The following is a 24,236-nucleotide window of genomic DNA, read 5'->3' as shown; positions in this document are numbered from 1 at the left end:
CTGAACACCTTAAAGAAACACTGTGAGATATAGATTCCAGTAGTTTTATTTTAGTTTTCATTTTGAGTTGCAGGAATATAAACTTTAGTTTAATGACATCTAAGATAATCGCCCTTTTTCCTTATAAATTATAGCTATTTAAAATCTTTTCCTTTTTTCTTTTTGTTATTGTTGGAAGAAAGTTTTCTTGAAATTTCCACCAGATAATTTTTTTTGTCAGCCTAAAAATTCCCTTAATAGAAACAGGTAACTGTCCCTGAGTCTTTGAGCATCTTGCTGTTTTATCCACTTTTGCTGGATGGGGAAACTTGTCTGTCAAGTTTCTGCTTTTCATTTTCCATGTAAAACAACGCTATACCCTTAACCTGTGGCTTCCCTCAGAGCTTGCAGTCATTATGTGAGTTGCAATTTTAAAAATAGCCATCCATCTTTGTGACACATCCCTGAGACAGGTGCAGCTATTGTAATGACAAGTAAAGACTGAGATCCACCTATGAGAATCTCAGTACCAGCAGCGGATTTTTGACAGTGAGGCTGCTGCTCTTGCTTGTGAAGGTAGCTGTTCTATGGGGGCTCCCATTCCAGCCCATTTGCTTTCAGGTATTTTTGTTTCTTGGCACATTACAGCTTATTCAATATTTGCCTGTGTCTTTGAGAAAGCTTGCCTCCCTCTCTCCCACCCACCATGGCAGAGAAGCTGGGGTGGAGGGAGGCTGAGAAGTAGTTGATGAAGCAGCAGACACTGTCCCTGAGCTCCTAAAGGTCCACTTAACCTTCTCCTCCGCCTGACCATGAAGTGGAAAGGCAGCATCCAGTTTTCAGCAACGTGTGGGAGGAGAGGGAGAGTGCTTTGAGCTTGGAATCGCTCAGTTCACTGCCATGATCGCCTCTGGTACTTCTTGGAGGGGAATCTCTTCCTTGCTCAGGGACTGTTCTATTTAACCAGGCTGTAATGATCTCTATAAGATGTTCATAGCCATGCAGGTGCCAGAAAATTGTAGCTTCCCAAGGCCATCCCTGAGAAGATAAAAATGCCAAAGAGAGGTTGTAGGGCCAGGAGTGGAACTGACAGTGACTGTGGATGGACATGAGGGATCGTTTTTGGCTTGGTAGAAATGTTGTAAAGTTGGATTATGGTGATGGGTGCACAACTCTGTCAGTGTACTAAAATCAATGAATTGTACCCTGATGCTGAGTGGCCTTTATGGTTTGTGAATTATACCTCAACAGAGCTGTTAGAAAAATGCCTGAAGCTGGGGATGGCTTGGGAGGAAGGCCTTTTTCTGCTCAGTGTCTGGGCCCCAGAGCACCACCTAGTGCAGCATGGTCTCTGCAAGCTTCCCTGCCCACTGCCGTGAGCAGAGGAGGAGCTGGAGGCTGCAGGGACAAGCTGAGCTGACCGCAGGGAGGCTGCCTGGTACCATGACGTGAACAAGATGGTGCCATTCTGTGATGATCACAGCTCAAGCTAGGTTCCAAAGGACAAGGCGCCTGCCTCTTCAGGATTTGAAGGCCGACTCTCCCAATCACCCAGACTCTCATTAGGTTGACATCAACACTTCACAGCCATGAATCTGACCTTAAAATCCTATCTGTCCACATAGACTGTCTTTTAAATTATTTGGTTGAGTATGCAGAGTTTGGGTAAATACAGTAAAAATGCTTTCTGTTTAACATCAGTGTGGCTAATTCATTCATTGCCATTTTTTGCTTAGTTGTCATAATTTAGTAAGATGTAAAACTTTTTAATGTATTAGGGTTTTTTTTTTAATGTGATAGGATTTTAAAAGCTTTTCCAGCCCTTTGTTTTTATGTGTGTGTGTGTGTTTGTGTGTGTGTGTGTGTGTGTGTATGTGTGTGGCATTTTCCTAATTTCTTAATGAAGGCAACCAACTTTCAGTGTGTGAGTTCCTGAAGAAATTGATTAGGTTTTCTTTACTTACATGTTTGGGACTTGTGATAGAGCTAGACTCCTTCAATAACTGGAATGCAGGAAACAATTGACACTGTTTCTTAAGTCACATTGTTTTTGAGATGTTTCCTACTTCCTCATATAATAAAGGTTTCCCATGAGAACAATCTGCTTGCAAATAATTAGGCATGATGAATTTCTCACTGGCACACAGTCCGTGCAGAGAATGAGTTTCGCTGTGTGTTGTAGCAGATAGTTGTGTGTGTGTCTCTGTGTACAGGATGTTGAATGGGAGGGTTTCTGCTTTATCTAAAGATGCCTCCTGCTTCGTTCCCAGCACCAGGTACTTTCTTTTGAACACTGGTCCATTCACTTAGGGCTATCTGTTCCTCAGTTGGAACCTCTTTCTTAAAGCACTCTATGATTCTTCTTTATTTTTTAAAATTTTTACTTCCTTTTACCCTGACAGTTTAAGGAGACACCCATGTGAGTTATGATGTTTTCAGATCTGCTTGATGAATGACTTTGAGAAGCAGCACACAGCAGTGTGTGCACACACATGCTGTCTGCTTGTATAAGTGCATGTAGGCCCATGACACTGTAAAGTTGTCACCAAAGGATACTTCCAGAAATGGGAGAGGAGTCTCACAGGGGAGAGAGCCTCATCTAATTTGGAGTACAAAATAAAAACATGTTCAGGTGACTTTTGAAATGATGGGTCCCACTTTCAGAAATGATGCTGTGTATAAAGTGAGAAGAAAACTTTACCAGGTTTAAAAAAAATGGTGTGCAACTTTTGAGCTCCTTTTTTTGTTTGTTTTATCAGATTTTGTAAAAATAATACCAGTTGTCAGCTTTGCAGCTTCTTCCATTTAGAGAACAGAAACCATTTCACCATCTTTTTCTCTCATGCCCTTCTCTTCAAGGCAATTTTTGCTGGGCCGGGTTTATTTTTGTCATCCCAACAACCAGTTTTTAGAAACTTTTGGAAATGAAAAAAGAAAAATGAGAATGGCACTGTAGCTGACATTCATTTTAGCTGTTTCCTAGTGTGAACGTTTGAGTATTTCTAAAATCTTCTCTCCGAGGATGTCTTATTTTTCTCAGTTTGTCCCAGTTTCAAGTCTTTCTTCTGCTGATTGGGTAAAAAGAAAGTTTTCATGTAAAACCTGATCCCCAGCAAAATGACATTTTGAACTTTGAGTTACATCTTTATTCTTGTGGCTCCACCACCGGTTTTCCAGTACCTCCCTCAGTGCAGTCATAGGCTCACGGGAGGTTGGACTTGAAGAATCCTCTGGGGAGTACTGAGTTCATGCATCTCATTATATAAACGAGGAGGTTGAGGCCCAGAGTGGTGAAGTTACATGCTCAACAATAACAAAAAACAAAAAACAAACAGGCAAACAAAAACTACAAACAAAACAAAACAAAACCACTCAGACACATACTCAAGGTCATATAGATAATTGATGGCAGATGTGCGACCGGAATCAAGAATTCCTGGTTTCCAGTTCAGTGTTCTTGGTTTTTCTGAGCAAAAGTAGTCCATCTGGGAAGAACTAGGTTACACACTTGCAGAACCCCAGTGCTAAGCAACAGGTTGAATCGCTTGGTAGCTTTCGGAAGGTTGGGAGGAAGCTTTGTTTTTTCCATTTTGAGGTTGCCAGGTCCAGAACGGTAATGTGGAATCCACAGACATTTTCTTCCGATTCGCAGATCTCGTGCAGTTTGCACGCATCAGAGAATATGCTTTGAAATGACTGGTGATTCATGTACCTCCCTTAGGCCACCACACCATCTACATCGGGGTTCATGTGCCGAAGAGCTACCGGAGAAGGAGACGCCACAAGAGGAAGACAGGGCACAAGGAGAAGAGGGAGAAGGAGAGAATCTCCGAGAACTACTCTGACAAATCTGACGTGGAAAATGCTGACGAGTCCAGCAGCAGCATCCTCAAGCCTCTCAGTGAGTCCCCCGTGGGCTGGTGCCTCTGTCTCTCTCACACTTCTTTAGTTTCTTGGAGTCTTGCGGTTAATGGGGAGGGACTCAACCCCATGGGGATGGGCTGCATCACAGGCTCATGTCTGAGGGGATGCTTGTCTTGTACTGGCAGCTTGATCTAGGAGGTCATCTGGTAGGATTCTGAGTTAATCAGAAACATCCGACAGCCTGGAAGCATGTTGTGTTTTCTACATTTGATCAGTGAACTACGTGTTGCGTACGGTAGTTAACTAAATCAGTGGTTGCTGGATGACTCTGAAAGAATGATTTCTGCACAGAAATAGGTTCTGCCGAAGCAACAGGTGAAGGTATGTGCATAAAAATTTATGTGTCTTTTCAGATAGTAGAGTTATAGGAGATCTTTAACCTGATCACGGGTCAGGTCAATGCTTTATGAAAGAATAATGAAGAAGCATCATGCAAATCAGAGAAGAATGCAGAAGGACCCAGGCCTCGAAATGTTGAGCATCTTAGATACAATGCACTGGATTAAAGTGTTACTAAGAGCAGAATAACAGGAGGTCAGAGAACACCTTGGAATCAAGCAATGGGGTTGACTGTGTGCTAAGGCACCTATTTATGTTGCTTCTTGTTTCTGTTAGCGTGGGGAGTATTTGGCTATGTGGGTAGCCTTGTGGCTGAAGTGAGAATGAGTATGCGCAGTAGTAACACATGGCAATTTGGGGAGATTTCCCCAAAAGGACTTACGCAGTGACAGCTTTTCACGTTGGCAGAGCTCTGCGCGTGTTCTCCATCTCTATCTGTGCCACAGTTATGGAAATAGGGATGCTGAAATAAAATGCATTATGGGTCATGCAGATAAAGATCAAGTTCAGTTCACAGTCCGGATTAGCACAAGCAACTCAGGGGTGTTGAAAAGAGAATTTACAGAGTTACAGAGGGTGTGAGGTGTGAATCTTTTATAGTCTTGCCGTGGAATTGAGCAGGTGGCTTAGTAAGCGAGGGAAGTGCTGTGCTGAGAGGAGCAATGCAGATGGACCAGCAGATTACAGCTGAAAGGTTGGAGGAGAGTGGGGAGATGGACCACTACATTAAAATTGGAAGGTGTTGGAATGCATGTGAGGCTTGGAACAGAGAGCAGGAGACTAAAGTTAGGTGTTTTCTCTTGGAGTGTTGGGGGAAAGACTTTCTGAAAGAAGGGATCCTTCATGTATCTATGAAAATAATAGGATCTGCTTTGAGCAAAGTCCTTGAAATGTACAATAAAAGGTATAAAAATGTTACAGTTATTAGTATGGACCTTTCAAATAAAGCGCTGTGGTTTCTTTCTACTTACGATCTGTTTTTGCAAGACCTGTCAATGAGGAACCCATCATAGTGCATGTGTCGTTTTTCTTTATCTCTCTGGTAAGTTGTCTTTCACTCTGCAATTTAAGAGTAAGATTGCACCATGACTATATATGTATTACCAAGGAAAGAGATGCTCTCCTAAGACAAAAGGGCCAAGGGGTTTTGAGATGATAGCTTATGTACCAGGAAGGGCAATGGGAACAAAATGCCAGAAACACTCAGATGAGTAATAAGGAATAAACAGATCAGAAAGAGCCTATGCATCGCCACAAAATCCTGCTGCTTTCCGTGGCATCTGGGGGCCAGTCTGAATCCAGTGTGTAAAATAAACAAGGCAATCCATCCTCTGTATCCTTGGAGCTCCCCTCTTGGGAAATAATGCATTGCGTTGCATGTTTGGTTTCTAAGGAATCCTACGGAGAAACAGTTGTTAAGGACCAAATTGGTAAATGATCATAAGGATATTATTTATGAATTTCCAATTTATAGTTTTTCCTGCTGGTTGGTAAGTGATGCTGGTCAGTAAGTGCCTCTGACATACGTGACATGAGTCATCCAATCTGACAAGCAGGACCTCTTAGAAATGATCATATTTTCTCTGCCACATATGCTGCAGAGCAGATAAAGTGGGCCCTGGTTATCGGCTGTGGTTCTAATTAAAACTCAGAATTGTTGCACCAGATATTGGAAGACATTTAACCCTGAGGGTTCTGGCACCAACATGGCAGTAAAACTGTGATAGGAAAATCTCCTTATAGAAACAGATACCCAATATACCATTATGATCTTTCCAGAATAGCCACATACAGTGTCTGTTATCTTTGGATCTGAGGTGTTTGGGTTACTTTTATCTATAGATTTAGCGTGACCCATTGACACGATTCCCGCATGTGCCTAGCACGGCATCATGTGACGCTTCTAACTTCTGAAATGAGCCAGCCACATATAAATAATAATTTTGTGAGAGTCGTCTGTGATTCTTCACTCCCTTCCACCTCCACATGAGTCCTTCAGTGTTAGTTCTACTTCTAAAATGTGTCCAAATCTGCCTACTCCTTTGCAGCTTTGCTATACATTTTGGCCCAAAGAATTGTCCTCTGCTGCTTAGACAGCTGTCGCAGCCTCTGCTTTTCAAGTGTTTCTCCACACAGAGCACATTGATCATCATAAAGCATAAACCAGGTCATGTCATTCCTCTGTTGAAAACTTCCAGTGCCATTAGAATCAAGTCTCAGTTGGACCTCATGGCCCTCAGCATCTCTGCAAGCCTGCATGATGCCATTCATTCTCTCCTTACCTGGTTTATTCCAGTCACAGTGACGTTCTGGGTCTTCAGTGTCAAAGCCTTTTCTGCCTCAGGACCTTTGCACGTATAAACCCATCTTCCTGAAACGGTCACTCTGTTCTTATCCTTGTTAACTTCTCTGTTCCTTCCTGTTCCAGCTTTTAAATTTTGCCTCTTGAGAGAGGCCTTTCCTTCTTACTGTCTCTAAGCAGGTTCTCCTGAGTTATTCTTTCTGTGCTCTGTGCATGTTTCCTTCTCAATGCATGCCACAACTTGTGTGATTTTTGTGAGCCCACAGCTCTGTCTTGAGCGGATTCTGGACTGTGAGCTCTATGAAATCAGAGATCATGGTTGTCCTGTGTACTCTCTTGTCTCGGGCACCTAGGACGGTGCCTGGCAGTATGAGCTCAGCATGTGTTTGTTCAAGAGTACTTGAATGAATGGGTCACTACAGAAAAAGAATGAGCATTGCTTTTGTCTAAATATTTCCCACTTGCTAGATGAAGATCCAGTTCATGTTCTGGTCTTTACACCTTGCACATCATCTTTATAGTTCTCCCCTTTGCCGTGTAATATCTGGTTCTAACCATTAATTATCCCTCATGGGGACGTGCCTCAGGATTTCCATACTGCCAAAGTGGTATTTCAGTCTGAGCAGATGACTCCCGAGTGTGAGTGTGTGGAGCTGCTTGCTACCCACAGGTGGCAGAAGGAACTGATCCGCGGGGCACGGTGACTCAGGATGCACACTTCAGAGTGCTCTCGATTCCGCAAAGAACCAGAGCAACTCCTCTTCAGAAGCCTCATCAAAGAGGCATAGGACTGGCTAAGAAAGGGCCTCACGGAGAAGAAATAAGCCAGTTTTCTTCCAGTGTTCAGGCACATCAGGAAGATGACATAATTAACAGGTTCATTTAGCTCATCACAGAGATGCCTTTTCTTTGCTCTATGGCTCTGGTGTCAAGGCAGGGCTTCTAAAAAAACCCACGTGCGTTTGATCCTTAAGCATTTGCAGCACGGAGGAGGAAGCCAGCCAGCCTCACTCGCGCCTGAGCTCGCAGCAGCTCCAAACCGTGGCGCAGCTGCTGTTCCCAGCGTGGCGTCAGAGCTGGTGTCCCAGCCGGGGACACAGAAGGAAACATGTGTGAGAGTGGGGGACACGGAGCCTGGGAAAGCGAAGTGAAATGAAGGAGCAGGCAGGAGGAGAGACAAGGGAATGAGGAGGCGGTGCCGAGTAGGCGGGAGAGAGAAAAGTTAGATTGTGCCTTTCTTAAAAATAATCCTTTTGCCTCCTCCACCGTGCACTTTTTTTCCCCTTAAGTTAGCAGCTGCCATCCTCTGCGGGTTGCCCAAAAAGTAGGTGGGAACACAGTCCTGAGGGCCCTGGAAACCCAGCCCGCCTTCCTCCCCTCGCTGGTTTGGCCTCTGCACCTCTCACTTTGTTCAGGTCTTTGGATGTTGACTGGGGCATCCCAGGCCACCGGGTATCTGCAGAGACTCTGAAGATGGTGGAGATGTGAGGAGACAGAGCGATGGACAGAACAGCCTGCAGCATGGGGCACTCCTTGGCTGGCTGGCACACCCATCAGTGCTCACAGGTGCCGAGGGCAGCTCGTGCACAGATCTTGCCCGCGTGGGGTTGTGGCGCTAGGTATGTCACATGCACACTCATTCAGTTCCATGGCATTCGTTTTCAGCTCTCTGGCCGTGTACCAGAGCTGACGGATTTATGCTAGTGGACATTGTTCTGGAAGCCTGGGACAATGGGTGCCAGTTGGTGATCCGGTTATATTCAGGAAACTCAAACAGAGAAATGGGCAGCTGCTTTTGTGTGGTGCTTCCGGGTAAATGAACGGAGCAGCTTTTCCTATGAGCCAAGAATACTTGGTGTTTTGTCATTCGACTTCCCTTTTTCCCAGTGCACACCCCTGTGCCCTCTCCCTGGCCTGACCTCAACTTCTTGGTACATTTCGATTTTTCCTTGATTTTTAAAATGTTTTCAGGTAAGACCTTTGATTTTGATATCATAAAGTAAGATTTCTTTGATTTTGTAGATGCTCTTGGCATATTTCAAAAATGAATCTGGATACAGGAGAGAAGGGAATCTTTGGAATGTATGTAAAATGAAGTAGATATATCCCTCCTCCAAAAAACAAAACCCAAACACAAAGGAACTATACTGTCTCTTTCAATCTCTGTTTTTTTTCTTTTGCCTTAAAAGTAGGAGGAAGTGCTGTATCTTTAGATCTGAGAACAAAAGGTTTTTATATTAAGAAGTAATTGAGGGGCCAGCCCTGTGGTGCAGTGGATTAAGCTGCCGCCTGCCACACTGGCATCCCACAGGAGTTCTGGTTTGAGCCCTGGCCACTCTACTTCCAATGCAGCTCCCTGCCGATGTTCCTGGGAAGGCAGCAGAGGATGGCTCAAGTCCTTGGGCCCCTGCTGCTCCCATAGGAGACCCAGATGAAGCTCCTGGCTCTGGCCTGGCCTGACTCTGACCATTGCAGCCATCTAGGGAATGAGACATCTGCCATCGTGCTGGCAGAGCTGCAGTCAGGGCAGTTAAGAGCACACATTCAACCCAGAGCACTTGAGTGTGAATCCCAGGTCCTGTAAGCAGTGCAGCCTTGATTATGTACTTAGCCTTTTTGTGCTCCAACTTCCTCATCTGCAAAAGGAAGATATTGGTAAAATTTAGTGATAGTGTTTTGCATATCAAATGAGCACTTGTTAGCAATAATAATTTTGAGTTATTCTGAACACCTCCCCAAACTCATCTCTAACCATCCATTGTGTGCAGGTAATGGTAAAAGCTTCAGGCCAAAACTTTGTAGAGATGATTTCTTTACGAACAATAATCTCTGTTCTTTAGGCTCTTCTAGCCTTTTCTGCCACAGATTCTCACTATGTGTCTTGGTTTGTCTTGTGTGCTATCACAAAGTACCTGAGACTGGGTACTAAAAGACAAGAAGTTTATTTAGCTTACAGTTCTGGTGGTCCAAAAGCATGGTGCTGGCATGGGCTTCCGGCGAGGGCCTTATGGTGGCTGGCATCGTACTGCGGGAGTGTGTGGGAGATGATCATATGGTGAGAAAGGGGGAAGAGAGTGAGCTAAGGAAGCTCATTATAGCAGCCTGCACGCGTGGTAACTAGTTCAGTACCATGAGAGTGAGAACTTACTCCCAGTGGAAAAGCAGAATCCCTTCTGCGGATGCTGCTGTCATGACCTCATCACCCTCTCTGGTCCACACACACACATTTTTTTTCTTTTTTAAGAGAGAGAGAGAGAGAGATCTTCCATCCAGTGATTCACTCCCCAAATACTCACAACAGCCAGTGCTGGGCCAGGCCAAGCCTGGAGACAGGAATTCAAGCTCATGAGTGACCAAGGAAACTAGGGTTTCAGGGGCAGAGCTGGGATGTGTCGTGTTGCTCTTTTGCGTGAATACTGTCGCTAGTGTGTGGCTCTGCTTACCAGCCTGCCCTTGGATTCAGTCAACCAGTGGGATCCCCAGGTTTGGGTTCCCGCAAGCAGTGAGCTCTTCTCTCTGTCATGAAAAGCATCTCTTTCTGGCTCTCCTTGGGTGTGTTCCCAGTGAAATCAATCTGGTTGAGAAGGGCTGTTGGGCGGGACAAGTCAGGAATTTGAGGCATTGTGCTGAAAGGAAAAATGTCTGGTGTCCTTGTGTTTTTGGTGGCACTGGGTTGGCTCAGTAAAAATCTGTGTGGTACAAAAAGTTGATGTTTATTCCTCTGTGGTGCTGATGGCTACAAGACGATTGTGTCACAGCGCGTCTGCTTTCCCTAGTTAACTCTACAAATCTCTTAAGGAGCCTTGCATTTCTGAAATGCAGTTCTCCTGAAGTCACCTCAGAGTACCCTACACATGGCAGCTCTTACACTGTTATACTCCTCATTGCCTGTTGCCACGGCTGTTCTGTTCCAATAGCTATTCCATTTTATCGTGCCATGAGATGCTACAAATTGTGCACTTACGTGTGTCATGGGAGAATTGATGTTGTTGTTATTTATAGTGGCTCATGAGTTCAGGAGGCCTCAGAAGGTTCTAGTTTACTCCAGGTGCTGGGGTACTCAGGGCTAAAAAGAGATTGTGACTTGGAGTGGAATGTGGGGGAAAACCACAACAGTGTGTGGAATTTAAGATGCAGAATATACTTTAGTGAAGTCAATGGGGTATAAATGACTGACTGCCATAAGCGTTACCACTTCAATGGAAGGTAGGCACAGCCTGTCTGGGATTCAAGTTTACAAGGCAGGAAGCAGGAATGCATGAGTGTGTGAATGAGTGAGTGTGTGTGTGTGTGTGTGTGTGTATGATTGGAATGCACTGGCAGAATGCAAGACACTGGCAGAGGTCTTCTTGGAATGCTCTTCTGTTTAGGAACATTTTCATATAGGAGGAAATAACTCTTGAAAGACATGGGTTCTTAATAGCAGGGATTTAAATCCAGGGCTTTATGAGAGTGTGCTGTACATGTATGAGTTGGGGTGAGGAACCATGGGTATACACTATAAATAAATTCTCCAGAATTCTCCATGTCCACAATCTGGAGGCAAGAATGTTAGGTTCTTTTAATAACTTTCCCATGGACAGAAGTCTTACTTGACTTTTCATCATAGTTGTATAGGGATACTGTGTGTGTGGAATCCCATTTTCCCGGCTGTCTATAGACTCAAAATCTTAGTGATCCTTGATTTCTTTCTTTTTTTTTTTTTCAGTTTTTTTTTAACTTTTATTTAATGAATATAAATTTCCAAAATACGATTTATGGATTACAATGGCTTCCCCCACATACCGTCCCTCCCACCCACTACCCTCCCCTTTCCCACTCCCTCTCCCCTTCCATTCACATCAAGATTCATTTTTGATTATCTTAATATACAGAAGATCAGCTTAGTATACATTAAGTAAGGATTTCAACAGTTTGCTCACACAAAAACAAAAAGTGAAAAATAATAGATGATTTTTTTTAAATGATGATGAAATCAGATCAGACCTATTGTCATGTTTAATCCCAGTGAGAGTCAAGTTGGGAGTTGACAATTTCTTTTTTTTTTTTTTTTTTACAGAGGATCAGTTTAGTATATATTAGGTAAAGATTTCAACAGTTTGCACCCCCATAAAAACACAAAGTGAAATATATTGTTTGGGTACTCGTTATAGCATTAAATCTCAATACACAGCACATTAAGGACAGAGATCCTACATGAGGAGTAAGTGCACAGTGACTCCTGTTGTTGACTTTACCAATTGACACTCCTGTCTGTGGCATCAGTAGTCTCCCTATGCTCCGGTCATGAGTTTCCAAGGCTATGGAAGCCCTCTGAGTTCTCCAATTCTTATCTTGTTTAGACAAGGTCATAGTCAAAGTGGAGGTTCTCTCCTCCCTTCAGAGAAAGGTACCTCCTTCTTTGAAGACCTGTTCTTTCCACTGGGATCTCACTCGCAGAGATCTTTTGCCAGAGTGTCTTGGCTTTCCATGCCTGAAATACTCTCATGGGCTTTTCAGCCAGATCCGAATGCCTTTAGGGCTGATTCTGAGGCCAGAGTGCTATTTAGGACATCTGCCATTCTATGAGTCTGCTGAGTATCTCACTTCCCATGTTGGATCACTCTCCCCTTTATTTATTCCATCGGTTAGTGTTAGCAGGTACTAGACTTGTTTATGTGCTCCCTTTGACTCTTAGTCCTTTCATTATGATCAATTGTGAACTGAAATTGATCACTTGGAATAGTGAGATGGCATTGGTACATGCCACCTTGATGGGATTGAATTGGAATCCCCTGGTATGTTTTTAACTCTACCATTTGGGGCAAGTCAGCTTGAGCATGTCCCAAATTATACATCTCTTCCCTCTCTTATCCCCACTCTTATGTTTAACAGGGATCACATTTCAGTTAATTTTTAACACTTAAGAATAACTGTGTATTAATTACAGAATTAAACCAGTCATATTAAGTAGAACAGACAAAAAAAACTACTAAGAGGGATAATGTATTAAGTTGTTCATTAACAGTCAGGGCTATGCTGTTCTTACCCCTCTCCCCATAATCGGCCGCTCACTGGGTCCTACTGTTTTTTTTCTTCACATCTTCTATTGTGTCTGCCCCTTCCTTCACATTCCCAAGGCAATAACTTCTTAATTGAGACTTCAGCCTTTAGGCTCTTATTTGAGATAGAAGGAAGTTATTTCTGACCAGGCTGCCAAATAGCTAAACAGTTCCTTCAAGCCTCTCCTTAATTGTAAAAACAAACAAACTTCTGATTACTTGAGGCAGGTTCCCATCATGGGATCCCTAGATGCCAAAAAGTAAATTGACTTGGTCATGGAGAATCATTTGCTACTTTCAATATGTTAAGTAGTTGAATGATAATTATGTTTACACTCTCTCAGAAAGGCCTATTTAAGATCACTTATACCAACTTGTAATGGCCTTCCCAGTTTTTGAGCTCTCACATTAAGTATTAACATGCATCACACACGCTGGCTCCTAGACCTACATGGTACACGTGGTGATGGCGGACCTCTTTCCTTCAAGGTGTGCCATCTTTCTTATGGTTACAGAGTCAAGAGTGGGGCAGTATCATGTACTAGTTTGAATTATGTTCCTCAATTGCATATACTTTTTTAAAAAATTATTTATTTATTTATTTGAAAGGCAGAATAACAGAGAGGCAGAGTCAGAGAGACAGAGAGGTCTTCCATCTCCTGGTTCACTACCCAATTGGCAGCAACAGCCGGAGCTGGGCTGATCTGAAGCCAGAAGCTGGGTGCTTCTTCCATGTCTGCCCCACGGGTGCAGGGGCCCAAACACTCTTGGGCCATCTTCCACTGCTTTCCCAGACCATAATAGAGAGCTGGATCGGAAGTGGAGCAGCTGGGTCTCGAACTAGTGACCATATGGGATGCTGGCACTCCAGGCAGCAGCTTTACCTGCTATGCCACAGTGCTGGTCTGACTGTATGAGTAAATCAGGTGTTCAGAAACCACTTGGTAGAGTATCGTAGTCTGGTCTACCCAAGAAAATAAACTGGAGAGGAAATATTGTATACCTAATTGGAATTAAGTACTGTCTTGGTGATAAGAAATGTTATTCCCCAACCTAAATCCTTATTGAAATGTGTTTTAAGCAACCAAATAGCTTTCCAGTGGGGTGATTTGAATAATGCTGAGATGAAAACAGAGAAGGCCAGGAAAAATATTTTTTCTTATCCTATAGATTTACAACTTTGCTTTACCATAACTGATTTGCACACAAGTAAAAACAGAAATTTCCCGTGTTTTTAAAACAGAGAAAAAAGTGCTATCCAGTGTGTACTTTCTCTCCTTTGGAAAATATTGAAATGTGTGAAAATATGCAGGTCAATGTAGGAATGCAAAAATTCTATTTAAGGTAGCATTTCTCTACAGAACCATACAGCTTGCTAGATTGGAATAAGCTTGCATTTGACTATTTATTTTGAGTTCACATTCCACGGTGATGAGTGAGGATAGTGTATAGAAGACGTTACTTAGGATAGTGAGACGGGCTAATTACTGGATGTGTCACCAAGGCTGTTTGCGACTTTCCTTGCAAAGAGAACTCAGAAATTTGGTTTGTGTGTGTGTACCTTGTACATGCACAGGTACAAAGGTTAAGGTCAGGTTGCTTTCAGAGATGAATTTAGATGATCTGTAGACATCTGTCTCAGAATTACAATTTGCTGATTCAGAAATGAGAACATCTCTGGAATTATTTATTCTTTTGCTCTTTGATGATTAAGCTGAATTCCAGTTTCTCAAAAAGCATAATGCCCTTGGTACCTGTATTGAGAAGCCGCTTCTGGTGATGGTGGTGTTATGATCCAGCCATTTGTGTTAACATTATCTCTTGTCAGTTACCAAAGTTTTATCACAAAGGCCACAAGAGAAAGCAATTGTAGTTAATTGATTCCACTTCATTTGTGAAGCTTTGGGAAGGAATATTTAAGAGCAATAGAAAATGTGACTTCTGGATGCAAATTTACGATAAACATGGGCCATATAGCTAGTTGTTTGTTCAAAACTGAAGTTATTTTGATCAGAAAATAGGGTATTTCTGTTGAGAAGGCACGGGAATAGCAATTTCTATTCTAGACATTCACTGCAGAGCACCCGATACTCAGAACACGTGCAGAGTAATTATGAAATCCTAAATCAGTTGTCTCTCATATGAGGATGCTTCACAAAGTTTGTGGAAGATGAACTTAAAATATAATTTTCTTTGGGTGCAAGTTTTTTTTTGGGAAATCCTTCTATAGGAGAGGACTTCAGAAAGTTCGTGAAAAATGTGTTATGAAAAAACTACACATAGCTTTCAAAATTATTTTGCACCCAAATAAATTTATATTTTGGTTCCATCTTCTCATTAACATTTTGAAGTACTCATGGACTTTGTAACTTTGTGTGAAACTGCAGAGTGCCACAAGCAGACAAACTAAGCAAATGGACACAAAACCTCAAAAGAGATTATAAACCATTTTTTCTTCCATCTACACACAGCTGTGGCTCATACTTTCCCTTTCTCCTCAATTCATAAATATAGATTCTGAGCAAAAAATACTGTGGTTCGGAAGGATTGAAGATAGGTAACTGATGTCCCAGTGGCTGCTTCAGGTACTAACAGAAGCTTCTGAACAGCATGGAAACGTGGCTGTGGAAACCATTCTCAGCTATAGTTTGCATGCTCAAACCAAACTTGGAAGGTTTACAGGTGTTTTTTTCCCCCTGATGAAACTGACTTTGGAACTTTGTCTATGCTACAGTTCTCTTTAAGATCCTTAAATTTAAGTTCTTTAAATTTATTTTCATTTTTGGGGCCTGCGCTGTGGCCCAGCAGCTAAAGTTGCCACCTGTTATGCCAGCATCCCATACGGGTGCCAGTTCATGTCTAGGCTGCTTCACTTCTGATCCAGCTCCCTGTAAATGGCCTGGGAAAGCAGTGGAAGTTGGCCCAAGTGTTTGGGCTCTGCCCACCCTTGTGGGAGATGGAGAAGAAGCTCCAGGCTCCTGGCTTCTGCCTGGCCCAGCTCTGGCTGTTGTGGCCATTTGGGGAGTGAACCAGTGGTTGGAAGGTCTCTCTGTGTTTCTCCCTCTCTCCCTGTAACTGTGACTTTCAAATGCATAAATAAACCTTAAAGAATTTATTTTCATTTTTAATGGACTCAGTAAGTATACATATGTACAGCTACTGTGTAATATTTCAATATATGGATATGATGTATAATGATCAAAGCGGGAAAATCAGCATTTCCATCACCTCAAACATTTGCTGTTTCTTTGTGCTGGGAATATTTCATATGCTGTCTTCCAGCTCTGTTGAAACATACAGTCAGTGTTAGCTGTAGTCACCCTGCAGCGCTGTAGGGCACTAGAACTCACTCGTCCCCTCCAGTGGTATTTTGGTGTTTGTTATCTGTTCTCTCTGCAACATTCCCTCTTCCCCTCGTGTTTTCAGCCTCTGATGACCTCTGATCTACTTCCTACTTCAATGAAACCAATCTGTAAGCTCCTTTTATTCTGTGAGTTTATGAATTCTCCTGACATGTGTAAAGCAGTGAATGTAGTGGGGCACATTTGGGGATCTCCTTTGTCCATTTTTTGTATCCTGGAAGAAGAGGCAGAGATAGTTTCTGGGTTTGGCAGGTAGAGAGAATGATTGTTTGGTGGTGGCAGGAACTTTTAATTTCATAAAAGGTACAGAGACGTTTAGATGAAAAAGAAATCAACCAAGGGCAGTGTATGGAAAGAAAAACCAACCTGGAGCATGTATTTATTTTCCAAAAGGAACTGGGTTTACAAAACGTCACCGAGTTTTGTATTATGTACCATCATGGGGGGCGGGGCGGGGGGAAGCATGGGAAAGATTTTGAAAGTCAGAAGATGAGAGGACATATTCTGAACAAAGAAGGAGGGGAAGTGGAGGATTCTGACCTTCAAGAAGGACTGAAGAGAACAGAAAATCAGCATCTTACCCCTCGGAGTAGAGCCCCATGGTTTCACTGGACCACGTCTCCACGTTCTGTCCTCATGTGCCCTCTACCTGCCTTACCTGGAGTTTTCTAGGGATTGTTTATTCACTGTGATTATCGAATGATTACAGTGATCCTCTCACTAGCCTCCCTTCATTTTTATATTTACACTACTTGCTTTTAGAATCCTCCCTACCATATGATCCTCCTGTAGGGAACTGGGCACTTGTCTTCCAGCCATGCTAGTCCATTTCTTAATTCCTGGCTTATTTTTCCCTGCAAAGTACCAGCGTACCATATAATAAATAGGCTCAGCTTACTCAAAATTTCTTTCAAATATTTGTGCCTTCTAGCAGGTCATTTAACTTAATTCTGAAATTTGATTTGTGTTCCTTATAGGCCATTACTGCAGGTCTTTTTGCAACCAACCACAAGACAAACATAGACTATGGTATTTTTTTTTTTTAAATACTTTTACAAAGACGCTACCCTGAGTATCTGTATCACATCCAAGGCTGGCCCCTTGGTAATCTGCCTGATGACAGTGGAAATTCAGAGTGAGGCAATGGGACTTTTTTGGAAGGCAGCTGGATGTAGGGGAATTTTTGTAAGCAATGAACCATTTTTTAATTGAAACCACTGGATGTGGTTAGTAGTTTATTTTAAAAACACCATATGTTAGTTCATTCCTATAGACTGTAACAATCATAGTTTAATCAAAAGCTGCTTGTGACATTTCTGTTTAGTATTCATAAAAGAGTGGCTTGATTCCTTGTAATCCTGAACCCTGTGCCAAATGCCAACACATTTACAGTTAGAGTTTTGCTTTTAGGTAATTGTGCAACTTTTTGTGTGGTAGGTTTTATTTATTTTCATCACTTTCACTAATTTGTCATCTCCTTAAATGGAAGAATATTTTCTCAGCCCTTTGTTTGGTAAACAGTGACTTCTGCTCCTTTCTCCATGGTTCCCCTGAGAGGAAATAAGCTAATTTAACTGCTTTTGGACACTCATTTTCATTAATTTTTTATTTTTTTGCCAGAAAGCCAAGCTAATGCATGATCTCATTGAGACATGATCTATTTGTATGAACTGTAAGCTTCTCAGCTTGTCATCATCCTTCATGGTACTGGGGCAGGCACCCTTTTGGCCACCATAACAGAGTGAACAAGGAGGTGCAGCCAGATCCCCGAGCCTTGAATTCAGTGCAGTGCGAGTCATTGAGTTCATCTCAGTTTACTCCCTTTTGATGAGATCCAAGAAATATTTATGGAGAACTTCTTTTCAGGCATAGTCCTGGGAAGTAGAGCTGTGGTGATGAAATTTTCACGAAAATGAACAGTTTAGTGGGGAAAATGCTACAAATCAGATAAATTTAAGAATGTGATCGTTGCTATAGCAGAGTTAGCTCAAAACATTCTTTTTTTTTGACAGGCAGAGTAGACAGTGAGAGAGAGATACAGAGAAAGGTCTTCCTTCTCCGTTGGGTCACCCCCCAATGGCCACTGAGGCCGGTGCACTGCGGCCAGTGCACCACGCTGATCCGAAGCCAGGAGCCAGGTGCTTCCCCTGGTCTCCCATGGGGTGCAGGGCCCAAGGACTTAGGCCATCCTCCACTGCCTTCCTGGGCCATAGCAGAGAGCTGGACAGGAAGAGGAGCGACTGGGACAGAATCTGGCGCCCTGACCAGGACTAGAATCTGGGGTGCCAGCACCGCAGGTGGAGGATTAGCCTATTGAGCTGTGGCGCCGGCCCATTCTTTTCTAATTCTTTATTTGAAAGAGAGAAAGAGAGATCCTCCATCTGTTGGTTCACTCCCCAAATATTTGTGACAGCCCAGGCTGAGCGAGGCTGAAACCAGGAGCATGGAGCTCAATCCAGGCCTCCCATCTTGGTGGTATGGATCCAGCTAATTGAGCTGTCACTGTTCTCTGTACATCAGCAGGAGGCTGAAATTGGAAGCTGAGTCAGGACTTGAACCCAGGTGGTTCAGCATGGGACGTGGGTGTCCCAGGTGGCATCCTGACCTGCTATACCAAATGCAACTCCCTTCCCTCCATTACAAAATATTCCAAGAACATAAAAAAATTGCCTACTTTTGGTGTGGTGAGTTAGAGAATGGTTCACAGAGGAAATAATATTTGAATTGAGACTTGGAGGAGCAGGAGACTATCAGGAGGTGGAGTGGGGATGGGGAGGGGTGGTTACATTTTACTGCTCCTTCCTCCAGGAATGGACCAATAGAGATGGTGAACAAGCTAAGGTTCTTCTACAAAAACATCCCTCCTCCTCACAGGGACACAATGTGGTTTTTTCTTTTTGTACCTGCACTGAACACAGAAGTCCTTTTGGGCAGATTGTACTTTGCTTGAAATCCATTCTTTTCTTCTTTTTTGTTATCCCCAGAATTCCAGTTTTGTTCACAATAGGAATGGACCAGCAAAATCCTTGGTTTCCCATGTTCCCTTGTGGCTAGGATTGGCCATGTGACTTAGTCCTGACCACTGAGCTGTAAGCTTAAATGGATTGTGTGGTACTTGGGAGATGGGTACTGGCTCTGGACAGAAAGAGATAGGTAACATTCACACATTTTCTACTGTGTATTGTGAGTGAATATTTTAGTTCTATTATTTACTTCATAAGTTGTAGAATGGTATTATGCATTTTCACTTTCAGGAAATTAGACCTGGCATCTTTTAACTTTGTCACTGGCATAGATGAGGCTGCAAAAATGCTTCTGTTTTCTAGGCCATTCTGCTTACAGAGTGTATTCACCTGTCTCTTCTCTTTTATGTATATACTGAGCAGGATTATGAGAAAGAACAAGTGTGAATCTGTGCTAAGGCAACTTGAATTTCATTGATAGAATTTTGCTGACAATAATAATAAACATTTATTGAACACAAGATGTCATCTGGGTACTATGTCAGGTACACACACAAAAAAATGACCTTATGTTTCCTCACCAAAGCCCTGGGGTCACTGTTCCCCTTCTTGGGGTTCAGGGCTCTGATGTTTGCAGAGGTAAATGACTTGCCCAGTGTTATGTGACTACCAAGAGGCTTTGTTGCAATGCAGACCTGGGTCTCCCTGACTCTAAGCAAAGGCTCTTGCCCACTGTATTACACAATTTTGAAAAAAGATTGGATCAGGTTTTTCTTTTTCTTTTCTTTTTTTTTTTTTTTTTGATAGGCAGAGTTAGAGAGAGAGAGAGACACGCAGAGGGAAAGGTCTTCCTTCCATTGGTTCACTCCCCAAATGGCCGCTACAGCTGGTGCACTGCACTGATCCAAAGCCAGGAGCCAGGTGGTTCCTCCTGGTCTCCCACGCAGGTGCAGGGCCCAAGCACTTGGACCATCCTCCACTGCTCTCCTGGGCCACAGCAGAGAGCTGGACTGGAAGAGGGGCAACCGGGACAGAACCGGTGCCCCAGGATCAGGTTTTTTGACAGCCTCATGCTAGAATGAATGGGATTTGGAAGGTATCGTTTTCATCTAAATCCAATTTGTGTCATCAGGATCAATTCCGAGGCCACCTTGTAGAGCGATGAAGAAGTAGGGCAGGAGACAGGAAGAAGCCTTTCCTTGTCCCTATTGGATCCAGAATCTTAGCGTAGTCTGAAGTCATACTGTGCTTGCTTTTCTTATTGATTTTCTAAGTAGTTACCGCATTTATGATTGGACAAAGTAGGTTAAAACAGCTAAAACTGACTAAATAAAACGGTTTGATTTTGCTTTGGACAGATGGGTTTCCTGCCAACCTGTTTCTTTTATGTTAAGACCTATCTGTGTCTCTGTAATTCAGTTATTTGTTCATTCATTCATAATTTTACTTCTTTTTTGAAATTTACACTTCTAAATTTGTTTATGTTGGTTGTTTTTCAGAGGTGTGTTTTGAGAGTAGTTGGCTTCTGTTTCCTTTACTCAGTCACTCAGCTTCCCCGCTGTAGGAAATCCTTAGCTCTCCAGTCTCTTCCTGCTGGAAAGTGAAATCATAAAAAGTTATCCAATACTGAGGACTCTCGGGAGAATCTCCCAGTCAATACCAGGGAGGATGAGGTGCCTCAGTTGTCCATCCACCCCTTCATCCAGAATGCTTACAGAAGATCTGCTGTGTTACATGCTGTGCTTATGATAGCAAACAAAATTAAATTAATCACATTTTCTACCATTAGGGACTTATGGTCTGGTCCTTAATAACCAAACAACCCATACCAATACATCTTAAATTGACCCGTGGAAGTAATGTGATGGAGTGTGGCTCATTGCACTGTAAAATCTGATATAGGTAGGATTTACTGGTGCTGGGAACATCAGGAAAGGCATCTCTGAGAAAGTCGTACTGTAGTTGAGATCTGAAGGACGAGAGGAGAAATATGGCGAAGGCTGTAGAGAAGGACGCCGCCAGTGACAGAGTGCAAAATGAGACTCTGGGCGAGGAGGCAGCATGCGGAGTCTCGGTGAAGCCATTGGCAGTGACCACATATGGGAAGGCCTCATTGAGAAGAGTTCAATCAGGGAAACCATTCCACTAGTTCTGGCTAATAGCTGTGAAAACGAAAGGCACCAATTTCAGGTATTATCAGGCATCTAGGGTACGGGCATTTCTACCTTTAACGCACACAGTAAGTAAAGCATCAGTTTTTAACCTAAGTAGAGCATTACTCTTCAGTGAATTTGTTTTTCCTCCATGCTATTTATCTGCTGAACTGCACGCCTTCCCCCAACCTCTGCTTGCATTTAAAACCCCCTTTTCTACAAACGTTCCACACAATCACATGGTGATGGATCAATGATTTGCTTCTGACCCACTGTGAGTCGCAGCTAAAGCTTTGGCATTGCCACCAAAGGTATATTCCTATCTTCTCTAGTGGCTCTGTGATTTTTGTCTATTTTGATGGACTACTCTACTAGCAGTCAAGTTAATCCATTGAGGATACCAACTCTACAATTTAGAGGTATAGAAGGCTGTAACGGCTGATTATTCCAGGTGAATGTTGTGGTAGCCTTGACCAAATCATCCACAGGCCTTTTCTGTCTGTGACTCACATGATGTAAGGAGGAGAAGGAGAATTGAATGACAGGGTCAAGAGGACACAAAGCTGCAGCCATGCTTCTGCTTGCTCAATGACTTCCTTCCAGAATGACTTCCCACGTAGCACCAGAGCATAGAAACCCACCTACCATGGCGATTTATAACTTGGTTTGGTTTTGTTAGTTTTTTCTGTCATGGTGAGGGCAAGAAGAGAAATTTGTGGTGCCAAAGGAGTTTTGTGTAGCCAGAGGAATTTTGAAACCTTTCTGTACTCAGTACATCAGTATATTTTTGTTCACTGTCCTTTTGAAGTCTATGATCAGAAAATGTGTTTTTTCCCAAAAAGAAATCAGAAAAAGTCCCAGGGGGTCCTCATTGACTATAGCAAACCGTGTGTTTTTAGAGCACTTTCATGTTTTCACACATCGCTTTTCCCCCGCTTTGCTCCAAGATGCATTTTTCCATCCAGGTTATTTTGGATGGCATTGAAAATTTCCCCTGGGCCCTTTGTGCATAGTTCAAAGGGCATTCAGGGAGGTTGATGATATGGCACAAAACATTTTGTTTTTGTGAAGTGCTGTATAGCATATAGAGGCTTTCATGCACAGCGCCCTAATTGTTCCATAACCTCGGATGCAATTAAAGCAAGCGTTATTCCGGTTTTAGAAATAGGAATCAGAGGTCCCCAGAGGCTAAGCAATTTGCCTGAGGTCGAATGTCCTGCATTGCTGGAGCCAAGATTAGGATAGGTCTCTGGCCTTCTGGGCTGGCTCTCTAGATACTGAATCAAGAAACTGAAACACTGGAGGGGCAGGGTTGAAAATGAGACCATTTGATAGGGTGCAATCAAATCCTGGAGGGTTCCATTATTCATTTCTCCAGAGCATGGTGTATTCAAAATTAGAAAATTACTGCTATGAATAGTTGTTTTCCACTTGATTGGTCTTAAAGTCAACCGACTCCTAGAGCAAGCTCCTTTGAAAGTGTGTTGCCTTGGAAATGGATGAGCACAGCACTGTAATAGCTTTCACTGTACTTGAAATTCCAGCAGTTCAGGTGACAGTTGTGTCTTTCTGGAGGGCGTGGGCAGATTCTGAACGGGCTTTTCCCATTGCTCATCAGCTTGGCCGTGGCTGCTCTTGTTACAGCAGTCACTCATCGTCACGGATGTCTCTTAAGAGCTTTTTTATGTATTTATTTTTTGTTGTTGTTGTTTCTTTTCCAAGTTCAGAATATGTGGAAATAGCTTCTTTTTGGCTGATTGCACTGCTTGTCTTTGCCTGCCAAGTTGCTGGTACTGAGAAACACACACAGACTAGAGTAGAGGCATCTAATCTTTGTGTGGAACTGGAGGCTTCGCAAAGGTGGTCACTTCCATGAGTGTCTTTGATACTCATTAACGACCTTGTGAGGAATCTAATACCAGTTTTATGATTCCCTTATTTTATAAAAGAAGTGAACAAGATTTACAAAAATAACGTTTTATTGTGGTTAAGGCTAAAGACTGGAATCGTAGTTTGAGCTCAGACCCTCTTGTTCCTTTTAGTAGCCGTTTAAAGGTTTTAAAAAATTATCTGATATAAAATTATACGTTCCATCTGATGCTTCTACACATGTACATTATGTTGTGTCCAATCAGAGCAAACATATATACGTCCTCAAACCATTCGCATTTCTTTATGGTGAAAGCATTCAAAATTCTTTCATAAAAAGTAATTTTTACTTTTTTAAAGAAAAATATACAATTTTTTATCATTATCAATAGCCACATCTTGTGCAGTACCATGCCAGAACTTTTTTTTTTTTTTTTTTTGACAGACAGAGTGGACAGTGAGAGAGAGAGAGAGAGAAAGGTCTTCCTATGCCGTTGGTTCACCCTCCAATGGCCGCCAAGGCTGGCGCACTGCGCTGATCCGATGGCAGGAGCCAGGTACTTATCCTGGTCTCCCATGGGGTGCAGGGCCCAAGCACTTGGGCCATCCTCCACTGCACTCCTGGGCCACAGCAGAGAGCTGGCCTGGAAGAGGGGCAACTGGGACAGATTCTGGTGCCCCGACCGGGACTATAACCTGGTGTGCCGGCGCCACTAGGCGGAGGATTAGCCTAGTGAGCTGCAGCGCCAGCCAGAACTTCTTAACTTACTAGCTGTTGGATGGTGGGCAGATCACTTGATTGTTGTCTGAGTACTTTTAATCTAAAAAATAAGGGGAGAAAGATGTCTACCTCATTAGGTAGCTGTGAAGGTTAAAGGAGTTGAAATGTGCTTTCAGATTGGGCTGGCAGATTATCAGGTATTTATTATTATCATCAAGTGAATGGATCACATTCCCACTTTAGCATAGAGCAGAGCTGGGGCTTGAACCTGTAACTTTTTTATTTTTTTATTTTTTTTAAGATTTACTTATTTATTTGAAAGTCAGAGTTACACATAGAGAGAGAAGGAGAGGCAGAGAGACAGAGAGAGAGGTCTTCCATCTGCTGGTTTGCTCCCCAGTTGGCCTCAACAGCTGCAGCTGGGCCAATCTGAAGCCAGGAGCTGGGGCATCTTCCGGGTCTCCCACGTGAGTGGAGGGGCCCAAGGATGTGGGCCATCATCTGCTGCTTTCCCAGGCCACAGCAGAGAGCTGGATCAGAAGTGGAGCAGCCAGGACTTGAACCGGTGCCCATATGGGATGTC

At 43.0% G+C, this 24,236-nt stretch overlaps 1 protein-coding gene across 12 annotated transcripts in view; it reads left to right on the top strand.

The window, feature by feature from the left end:
- SLC4A4 (solute carrier family 4 member 4) overlaps positions 1-24,236 on the top strand; it is a 378,301-nt gene that overhangs the window by 68,101 nt on the left and 285,964 nt on the right. For all 12 annotated transcript variants that reach the window (XM_089301672.1, XM_089301671.1, XM_089301675.1 and 9 more), the window contains 1 exon segment: positions 3,701-3,880. In XM_089301672.1, coding sequence (XP_089157798.1) covers positions 3,701-3,880 — 180 coding nt within the window.

Source organism: Oryctolagus cuniculus, chromosome 8 (genome assembly GCF_051225735.1).
Source record: "Oryctolagus cuniculus isolate XC-2025 breed Fujian yellow rabbit chromosome 8, ASM5122573v1, whole genome shotgun sequence".
Lineage (NCBI taxonomy): Eukaryota > Metazoa > Chordata > Mammalia > Lagomorpha > Leporidae > Oryctolagus > Oryctolagus cuniculus.
This window is presented reverse-complemented; position numbering and strand designations above follow the sequence as displayed.